The 10,274-nt window shown below is 37.2% G+C and overlaps 2 protein-coding genes across 4 annotated transcripts; one reads left to right on the top strand and one right to left on the bottom strand.

Annotated features, from left to right (window-relative positions):
- LOC137733468 (subtilisin-like protease SBT4.4) lies at nt 1–2,175 on the top strand. Its single transcript, XM_068472618.1, has one exon. It carries the CDS (start codon nt 1–3, stop codon nt 2,173–2,175), a length of 2,175 nt encoding a protein of 724 aa, XP_068328719.1.
- Nucleotides 2,176–3,788: 1,613 nt separating this feature from the next.
- Nucleotides 3,789–9,026, bottom strand: LOC137735004 (probable ADP-ribosylation factor GTPase-activating protein AGD11). Of its 3 annotated transcripts, none has more exons than XM_068474357.1 (10): nt 8,469–9,026; nt 8,245–8,371; nt 7,744–7,818; nt 7,027–7,111; nt 6,230–6,305; nt 5,954–6,117; nt 5,643–5,871; nt 5,252–5,368; nt 5,065–5,160; nt 3,789–4,363 (listed from the first exon to the last, which is right to left on the bottom strand). In XM_068474357.1, exons 2-10 carry the CDS (start codon nt 8,291–8,293, stop codon nt 4,082–4,084), a joined length of 1,173 nt encoding a protein of 390 aa, XP_068330458.1. In that variant the 5' UTR covers nt 8,294–8,371; nt 8,469–9,026; the 3' UTR covers nt 3,789–4,081. The 3 variants fall into 3 exon arrangements, with proteins under 3 accessions (XP_068330458.1, XP_068330457.1, XP_068330456.1); XM_068474356.1 differs by having other exon boundaries at nt 7,744–7,824; nt 8,564–9,024; XM_068474355.1 differs by having other exon boundaries at nt 7,744–7,824; nt 8,469–9,022.
- Between the last annotated feature and the right edge of the window lie 1,248 nt (nt 9,027–10,274).

Genomic DNA, 10,274 nt, shown 5'->3' with positions numbered 1-10,274 from the left:
ATGGCAAAGCATGGATCTCTCCTGTATGCTTTCTCCATTATTCTCGTGCTCGCTGTGAGCTTACTGTCTGAAGCCACTGATCAGGAAGATAGAAAGACATATATTGTCTACTTGGGATCACTTCCTAAGGATCGGTTGTTCTCGCCATTGTCTCACCACGTTGGTATTCTTGAAAGCATTACAGAGAGCAGCTCTCCATCGAATCTCTTGGTCAGAAGCTACAAAAGGAGTTTCAATGGATTTGCTGCCAAGCTCACTGACCGAGAAAGAGAAAGGCTTGCTAACATGGAGGGAGTCGTCTCTGTGTTTCTGAGCACAACTTACCAACTCCAAACAACACGTTCTTGGGAGTTCTTGGGTTTCAGTGAGAAGGTCAAACGAAACCCCACTGTCGAGAACAATGTTATTGTTGGTGTCATCGACAGTGGGATTTGGCCTGAATCAAATAGCTTTAGTGATGAAGGTTTTGGGCCAGCTCCCAAAAAGTGGAAAGGAGTTTGCAAAGGTGGCTTCAATTTCACTTGCAACAACAAGCTCATTGGAGCACGGTATTACATTGATTCCACCGCTAGAGATGAAGTAGGACATGGAACTCATACTGCCTCAACAGCAGCAGGCAATCCCGTAGAGCGTGTGAGCTTTTATGGACTAGCGCAAGGCACTGCAAGAGGAGGAGTTCCCTCAGCGAGGATTGCTGCATATAAAGTTTGCGGTTCAGAAGGGTGCAGTGTAGATGGGATCTTGGCTGCTTTTGATGATGCCATTGCCGATGGAGATGACATCATTACAATTTCAATTGCAAGTGAAACTGCTCCCCCGTTCCATGAGGATCCTATAGCAATCGGTGCTTTTCATGCAATGGAGAAAAGGATACTTACCTCGAATTCTGCAGGCAATTATGGCCCTGCAGAGCGTTCTGTATCAAGTGTAGCACCATGGATTCTTTCAGTTGCAGCAAGTAGCACAGATCATCGAATCATTGACAAGGTTGTTCTTGGAAATGGAAGGACACTTGTCGGTAGTTCAGTGAACACTTTGGAATTAAATGGAATGAGTTATCCGTTGATAGAAGGAAAGGATGCGTTAAGATCAAGTGGATGCGTGGACTGTGAAGACGGTTGCCTAGACCCTGATTTAGTTAAGGGAAAGATTGTGGTATGTCGCCAGGCAAATGGCAGCATCGAAGCTCATCATGCCGGTGCAATAGGTGCAATTACAAGCACTACCGGATCTGATGTATCATTCATTGTCCCACTACCTGCCACAAGTTTTAGGAGCAAAGATTATGATGTGGTGCATTCCTACCTCAACTCCACAGCTAAACCTCTAGGGAACATACTAAAAAGTGAAGTCATAAAAGACCTTGCTGCACCCACTGTCGCTTCCTTCTCTTCGCGGGGGCCTAATAATATTTTACCCGAAATTATCAAGCCAGACATAACTGCCCCGGGGGTTGAAATTTTGGCTGCATTTTCACCTGTTGCTTCTCTGACAGATAGCTCTGAAGACCTGAGGCATGTAAAATACTGTATACTATCTGGAACCTCCATGTCTTGCCCGCACGTAGCTGGTGTTGCTGCGTATATCAAGACATTCCACCCCAACTGGTCTCCAGCTGCCATCAAATCGTCTATCATGACCACGGCTGGGCCTGTGAATAACACCAGCAATTCCACCGGTGAATTTTTGTATGGTTCTGGACATATCAATCCTCTAAAAGCTGTAGATCCGGGGCTTGTGTACGAAACTTCTAAGGATGATTATATTAAGTTGCTCTGCTCGATCTTGGACGAGGCGAGTGTTCGACTTATATCAGGCGATGACCACCCTTGCTCTGCAAAGACCGGGAAAAAATCTCCTAAGGATCTCAACTACCCTTCAATGGCTGGTACTGTTGCACCAGGGACTTCTTCGTTTTCGCTTAAGTTTCATAGGACAGTTAAAAATGTTGGCCTTGCAAACTCGACATACAAGGCAAATATCATCTCAAAGTCTGGAGTTGACATCAAGGTGGTGCCTCAAGTTCTTTCCTTCAAGTCCTTGAACGAGGAGAAGACATTCGACGTGACAGTTTCCGGAAGAGGTATGCCATATGGATCACATGTATCTGCGTCGCTGGTGTGGACGGATGGTACTTACAGTGTTCGAAGTCCAGTTCTTGTATTCAGCCTCTAAGCTTCGTCACAAGTGATAGCTAATGTGGATTCACTGCTCCAAACAAAATATATTTTCTGAATGTATTTCATACGTTTTCATCTATTTAGGTTGAAATAAACATGCCTTTGTTGTAGGCCTATTTTACTGATGAAAAAGAGGGAAAGAGGGCCGGCGGCAAGGAGAGGAAAAATAGAGAGTTTAAGAATTATGTGGTATGATTTCTCACCCCTTTTGCCTTTATTTATGGTGACAAGGAAGAGAGGATCTTTGTGCCCTTATTTATGGAGACAAGGAAGAGAGGATTACACAATCACACAACTAATGGAATTGGAATTACAACACTCCCCCTTTGAATGTGTAAATACTCAAATAGATGACACATCAGGTCTTCAGTGAATGTAGAAATAATTAATTAACTAATAATAAAATTAAGCACAAATTATTGGCACAGTCCGCAACAACGGCGCCATTTTTTTGGTAGCAAGAATCTAATCTCTTTAGTCTTAACGAATTTGTATTTACAAAACAATTAACACCTTTAATCAAAGAGTCACACACGCCCACGGGGTGAGGAGTTTGACCAATGGCTCTCCTAAGAATAACTCTAAAAAGAGCGAGTGTTTAGGGTTTGTATGAGTAGCAAAAGCTTACCAAAGTTTGGTAGAGATGAGATATTTATAGGGAGGTGGCCAGCCTAGGTGGAGGGTTTTGCCCTACACGTGGTGGTTTCCCATTATCCTATGTTGTGTTGTCCGTGGGATCGATAAGGAAATAATATTCTCAAGATATTAATTAGGAGATAATATCTTGGGATGATGATAGAAGCATCCTTGATTGGTTGCGATGAGGATTTCTTGTTTGAGTCAATCTTCAATTGAGAATGTATTAAAAATGGGATTTGGTGATTAATCCTATTAAGCACTGTAGCTTGAAAACCTGTTTGTAATATGTAATTTGACTTTCTGAATTGCTGAGATTTCTCTACTCTAACTCGACGGTTGTTCGAAACGAAACTAATGTCTTGGCCACGGTAGTATGCTCGCCCTTGCACACAAGTCTGTATTCCCTTCTACTAAATTATTGTCTTGTCAAGGTATATATTAATGCCAACGTTCTTTTCCCCTCTAGTTTCCTAGGAGCTAGAGGATTCAAATTGTACAAGTCTTTAAACTTTTAATGTTGCTATCGGAAAATTAACAAGGAAATGTTAGAAAAACAGGGAAGTTCTGTGCCTACAAGTAGGAATGTGTTTCGATTGGCATCAAAGTTTCATCATCTTTTTTTTTTTTTTTTTTTTTTTGGGAGAGTGATTTCCAACATCGATTTTCACGTTCTACACACGCCTCTTAATTATGGCCTCGATTCTCTTCTGATATGTTTGATCCAATGCCTTGAAAAAAGGGACGGTGTGCAGAAATCCTGTCCCTTTTTTTCACTTGCTATCACATTTTCGACAAGGGTGGATGTTTTAAGGCTCTTGAGTTCTGGGCACCAAAATTTCATGTAGAACCTTATATCTAAGAGAGTCTATCGACGAGTACGAGAAGACACGGAAAAATTGCACTACATTCGCTTATGCTTCCATCCAAAGTTCTTAAGAGAAGATTACCAAATACGAAATACCAGAGCAATGTAAATGTTGATGGATGAACTCCCAAATTTCCCAAACTGGACACTGCTTTAAGTTTCATACATAAAAAATGAAAAATAAAATCGAATCCATCTGCATGCCACGAAGTTAAAATCCTAAATTTTTTACCTACAGATCAAAAAGAAAAAAACTACAGTAATATACAACCGAGACTCGCTTGACAGAGCTATCGATATAATGACTTCTACGGTATAACATACACACAATCGATCATGGTGAGTTGCAAACCTCGGCATCATAAAGGTCACGTAAGTTTCATTTCCTTAATGCCGGCTATTGATTAAGAGGCACGCATTCAAGCTCAATCTCCAGTATACCCCTCTCAACATTCTGCAGCCTGAGAGAGATCTGCTGTCTTACTCTCCCGTCTACTAGGTTGATGACACCATCTTTTACGAGTGTGTTTTCTTTGCTGGCTACCCACTTTCCAAGCTGCATCGGCTCATTGATCGTGGATTTCTCATAAGCTATAGCAGCACTCACCAGAGGTTGAATATCAATCTCGGCCTCACCCATATAATCATCAGCTTTGAACGTATCTTTGTCATACACCAGCTGAACGTAACGATAGAAACATTACTAGAAAATTTTATACAATACTGAGATGCAAAGCACATAAACATCTTCATCGATAGTAAGGGAATGCTAGTATACGACTCTATAGATTATGCGTATATAACAATAATAAATCAAGTCAAAAACAAAAGCAGAGAATCTTATCAGTTTCTTATGGTAGGCTATGACTTTTATACGCTTTCTGTAACCGTGGAGGAAATTTTGTGCACTGGGGAATTCAATTTTACAACCGTCCCAAACTAAAGGGGAAAAAAAGTTTCTGAAATTTATTGAACGCTTCCTTTGACATTAGTGCTCAATATACAATTAATTTATGTACGAACATTTTAGGAGAAAATCATTTTTAGTTTATCAACTGCAACACCAGAAAATGTTACCCTGTTTAAAAACTTCACAAATCTGGGCAACTAATGAACTACGTTATTAAAGTTGGCCACCTGATGATGCACAAAATTGAATCTGCATAACTTTGCTGATTAAAACACAAACAAAAATATAAAACAGCTCACCACGCAATGAAGGCAGCACATCTTTATCATTTATAGGTAAATAACCTACTGTCTTGCATTAAATAGCAATCTCAACACGATACACATGAAATTTGAATCTATAATGTAAAAAATAGTGCATGGGGCGGACTCGATGTCATAGTAATTTCATAGGAACCAAGTAAAACTTACCACTTTTAGAGGAGGTATGTGATCAGGAATTGACAGCATCAGGCTCTCATTCCATACGGGATTAAGATTGTTCTTTATGACACGCGTCTTCACTGACTGCAACAAATATTTAGGGAAAACTGCATTTTAAGTTTATTGACAAGGTTGAATTCATGTCAAAACTATAGCTTAAGTAGAAGAAACTTACTTGGTGACCCAATGCAAGGATGACGTAAGGGTCACTTGTCATCATATCCCGTACAACTAGGTTGGTTCCTTTAACCACATTCACCTTGATTAATCCAACAAATTCGATCATACCTGCCTATAATGTACACTTGAAGCAGTAAGATTATATGCATATCAACCAAAATTTCAAACTTATACAAAAAACTTTGATTCCTCCTTTGTGATTGTCATGGATTAAAACTATGGCACAACTATTTCTGGTTCACATTTAAAAATAAAAATCCTTTTTTTCCAAATAAAGAAAATAGACATGGTACTATATAACCTCGCTCCAAAGGGAGCAAGGGCATCAAAACGACTGAGAAATAACAAAATAAAACAACACAGTAATCAAACAAAAAGGCCATTACCATTGGCATTGAGTAGCCCTTCTTTGCGGTCTTATGTTCAGAGTCTTTTCTTCCCCAACTGTTACGAAATGCCTGCCCAATACGGTTTTTCGTTGGTTGTTTCTCATACTGTTTCTTATCTTGGGTAGAACTAAAAGTTGAATTGCTAGGAGGTGATCTCTTATTAGGTGGAAAAGGACATGACAACGGTTCATTGGGGTTCAAGAAGTCTAGCAGCTCATATTTTCTCCTGCATATTCAAGAATTAAATCTCAGATTTAGAATGGTATATGTTTCAAAACAAAGTAATGAAAAGATTTTACTTGAATTACCTTATAAAATAAAAGCGCTCCTCTATAGATGAATCTGGTTTTGGTTTACAGAAATTTTCTGGCAAGCAAGCCTCATACTTCTTGTTTACAGTAGTATTTCCTCCCATACTTGCCAAGATATCAACTTCATCGTCTGACCATTCATCTAGCTTCACTGATACAACCTATCATATTTCCAGATCAGATTAGAATCTCCAAATTCCAATACTCTATAGTCAAAGTTTCGCATCATACAGTCTTTCTGGTAAATCCAGAACAAGGTACAATAATCCATACCTTCGAAATATGCACTCCAAGGCTTCTATGTACACCAGAACACTTTATACAAATAAATACTCCAAAGCTTAAAGATCTGATATTGAACCAATCAGTACAGTCAAAATACAACGTAAGCAACCAAAACAGTCATAGCTTACATACATCTAGGAAGAGGCAGTCAAAGTGAAAAACTCAAAACATGAGGTTGTTTCATTTACTAAATACCAATATCATCAAGAAAGTTGGGGTTCCACCATAAAACTAATTGACAATATGGCGAGTTGCCCAATTACTTGTAAGCACATGCAAAGTCCCTTTCTTTCCTAATGTGGGATTCATACTCTCAACAGTATCATCCAACTCATAAGTTGTGAATATCTCAAACCTCAAATTATTGCGCAAAAGATATCAATATTACCAACAATTCTAAAATCAATCGTCAAATTCACAACTACTCATTAAGCATCATTGTGAAAACATGTGTCATTACTCATCACAAATTTTCCTTCAATCCACGTGCAGGACCCACTCTCAAACAGTGAACATGCATGAAATTTGCACTGTCCGCATTGGGATATATACTTAACTCAAAATAGAGCTCAATAGGATGAAAAGAAGATTGTACAGATAATAACATAATTAATGGTGGACAGGAAAAGGACCATGTAAGATACTTTTTTATTGAATACCAGGTAAGACACTTAAACACCTTCTATTAGTTCGAAGTAACTTCATAAAATGTTTTCTTCAGTTTTTATTAAAACTGGAACAGGATAGATGGTAAAACATTCTCTTCATGCAAATATGATACTCACACCCATTTTGGATCTAGAGCTCCACAATCTGCACATGACCTGTTGGCAGATTGGCGCAACAAAATCTCCAGCCTTTCTTGTGGACCTGTTCAATGAACTATAACGGTTACAAAAGATACGATGTGCTCTTATTACAATGTCACAGGGAGACCCACAATAAAGAAAGGAAAATCATCCCAAAAAAAAAAAAAAAAACAAATCGGTACATCAGATAGTAGAGAGCTTGGTTATGCAGAACTTATTTTTCAGGATTTAATTTTACTGGTACATGATTTTTAGGTATTTATAACCACAAGTTGGGTTCTCAAAGGCTGGACGTATCCCCCTCATTACCAGTTACCACTAACACTTTTCACATAGTAAACCTTCTATTTGAACTTCATATTCACAGTCTTTTGTCTGATCTCCATGAAGGTAAACTAGAGGCATCAAATAACAGGATAGAAAATGGAGGTATCGGATATCCCCGAGCTATCCATATACTATATCTGATCCACTGCAATTTGAAATGTTTCTTGGAGCAATCATGTTGTATGTTAAAAGCCAATATCATAACTTTGAGTATCATCTATTCAAATGGCTTACTGCAATTTTGAGTGAATAGTGACACGCCACTAACAGTTAACTACACTAACATGTCATGAAAATTAAAATCTTTGCAAGTCAGAGCACACACGCATTCTTAAACACGCATTTGATGTAAAGGATAAAGAGTACCAGATAATGACCGTTGATCACTAGGGCATCTCCAAGCCGGTGCGTCTGAACATAAGAGATCATACAGGCAAGAACCTGATCCTACAAATGAAACATGTTAATTTATTGATGAAACGCAGTATAAATTCATCTGTGCAACACCGTGCAATCAATTCATCAAGTTTTGTACTCTTGAAAAGTATGTTTAACATCAAGAAGGTACAACATCACCAAATGTTGCCATTAAACAATTTTGAAACCACGTAAAAGCATCAAAATTCTGAGGAATTAATGTAGATTTTCACTTGAAAGTTCCAATATAAGATATGACCTGACCAAAACCATTTGTTTCATTTCAAAACACAAATTTATTACTTTTCTTTAGCAATTAATTATCCTGCCCTCACAAGGTAATATATCATATCTTTTCCAAACGCTTTAAATTTTTATGAAGGTTATAAATGCAGCTGCAAGATAATTCTTCTCAACTATTAAAAACCATTCCTAAAATATAACTTATACCTGAAACTTTGTTGGGAACAGAATTATCTTGCTGGGTAGACATCTCCATCCTCCAATGATTCAGACCCAAATCATGAAAAAAAGTGCTACTTTCTGAGGATACCCATTTAATCAATCAGCAATTCCTCTGCATCCAATTCCACATTAATTAAATATATATACCCATTTAATGAAAAGGGGAAATCAAAACAGATATGAAACAAAGGATTTAAAAGGGTTCTTACAGATTGAAATATAGGCTATCAAAAGAAAAGGTGGAATGGGTTTTTATCTGAAACAAAAAGGGGCTCTTATAGGCAAATTGGTAGACCATACATACAGTTTTCAAAAACAATCCACCAAACAAAAATCTACCCAGATGGGTCTTCACAGATTGAGAGAAATTCTTGACATCAAACAGATTGAAGCTCAAAACTTTGGGTTATTTGGATTGAAAAACAAAGGGGGAAAAGGGAAGAAATTGGTGGGTGGGCCAAGAAAGTGAATAATATTATCTTTTGTGATAGGATTTTGGAGAAAAGCCAAAGCAGAGATTGAGGGTAAGAGGATGGAAATGATGGGAACAATGTGCAAAGTGGGTTTTGCCAAAATATTGTCAATCCTTCTATTTTCTCTCTTTCTTTAATTTTGTATATAATAATTACATTTGAAAGATACAGTTTTTTGTTTTTTTTTCTTGGTAAATCAGAACGGAGCCTCTAAACTGAGTCTGGCATGGAAAACAAATAAAACAAATAAAACAGAGTTTGGCCTATCTTCTAAAAAAAAGAAATATAAAAAATGAGCATCGGGAATGAAGCATTTTGTGGTAGTTGGGTTGTTTATCATGCATTCATGAGGCAAACATGTATCCACGTTTGGTCCTACCAAAAAGATCCAACGAAAAATAAATAAATAAATTGTCCTATCAAATCAGGTGGTCCAATGGTTAATGTGAATTTTAAATCCGTATTACACACGATACATTTTGGATTTGATTTTTGACGCGTGTGAATTACATGATGGCCTTCAATAGAGACTAAAATGCCTCTATGAATCTCCAAAAATGATAAATTACAATAACAAAGCCGTTAGTTGACCTTTCTTTTTTACAAAAATAAAAAATAAATAGTCCTACCACATGGACACAAAAATTAAGTGAAACAACACGTTTATATTAAAGACCGAAAAATATGGTAACGTTTTTCTTATTTTTGTAAAAACGATATTGGGTAAAGGAGAAAATCGAACTCCGAACAAAAGAATCGAATGCCAGGATAAATGCTACTAATGCTATTAATAAGGAAATTAAGTTTAAAATTTAAAGTATAATACTTGGTCACTCAAATGATGATGAATATGAGTTTTTACTCAAAATTCTTCGTTGCTAATTCATGATTTTCGTGTTTATGATTAAAACCGTTCATATTATAATTCATTATATAACTATAGCCTTTGCAAAAAATCAATTAAAACTAAGGTCAGAGGAAAGGAATTTTTAAAAGTATTATGAACATTCAATGTATTTGCTATAATAGATTGACTAAATGACCTTAATTTTATTTTGTATTTGCATTACATGTTTACTTATAGTTGGCTTTAGTTTTGTTTAGTTTATCTTTATTTTTGTTTATGTTTGTATATTTAGAAAATTATTTCGTATTTTTTGCTTGCAGGATAAGATTGCAGACGACCAAAATGCCGAACTACCGAACTAAAGGTACTGTTTAGTACGCAGACGGGACAAGACAGAGGTTCCGTGTATGTTTGGTACGTGCAAGGACGGAACAAAATGGTTTTTCCGCGCCTGCAAAAAATAGAAAAACCCAACCCAAAGTAGACAAATAAGAAATCTTTCAAACCGATTTCGAACAAATCGTCGGGAAAAACCAAGTGGGTACCTCTCGATTTCGAAACTTTTTCAGTAAATTTTCGTTCTTTCCGGCCTTAAAACCAAATTTATCCCAAATATTTTACAGCATAACAACAAATGGTAAAGGAAGAGTAATTAAGTAGTGAGCTCACGAGATGTTGTACCTTGCCATGGAAGT

Source organism: Pyrus communis, chromosome 5 (assembly GCF_963583255.1).
Source record: "Pyrus communis chromosome 5, drPyrComm1.1, whole genome shotgun sequence".
NCBI classification, from domain to species: domain Eukaryota; kingdom Viridiplantae; phylum Streptophyta; class Magnoliopsida; order Rosales; family Rosaceae; genus Pyrus; species Pyrus communis.
The sequence above is the reverse complement of the archived record's forward strand: the minus strand, read 5'-3'. Positions and strand labels throughout refer to the sequence as shown.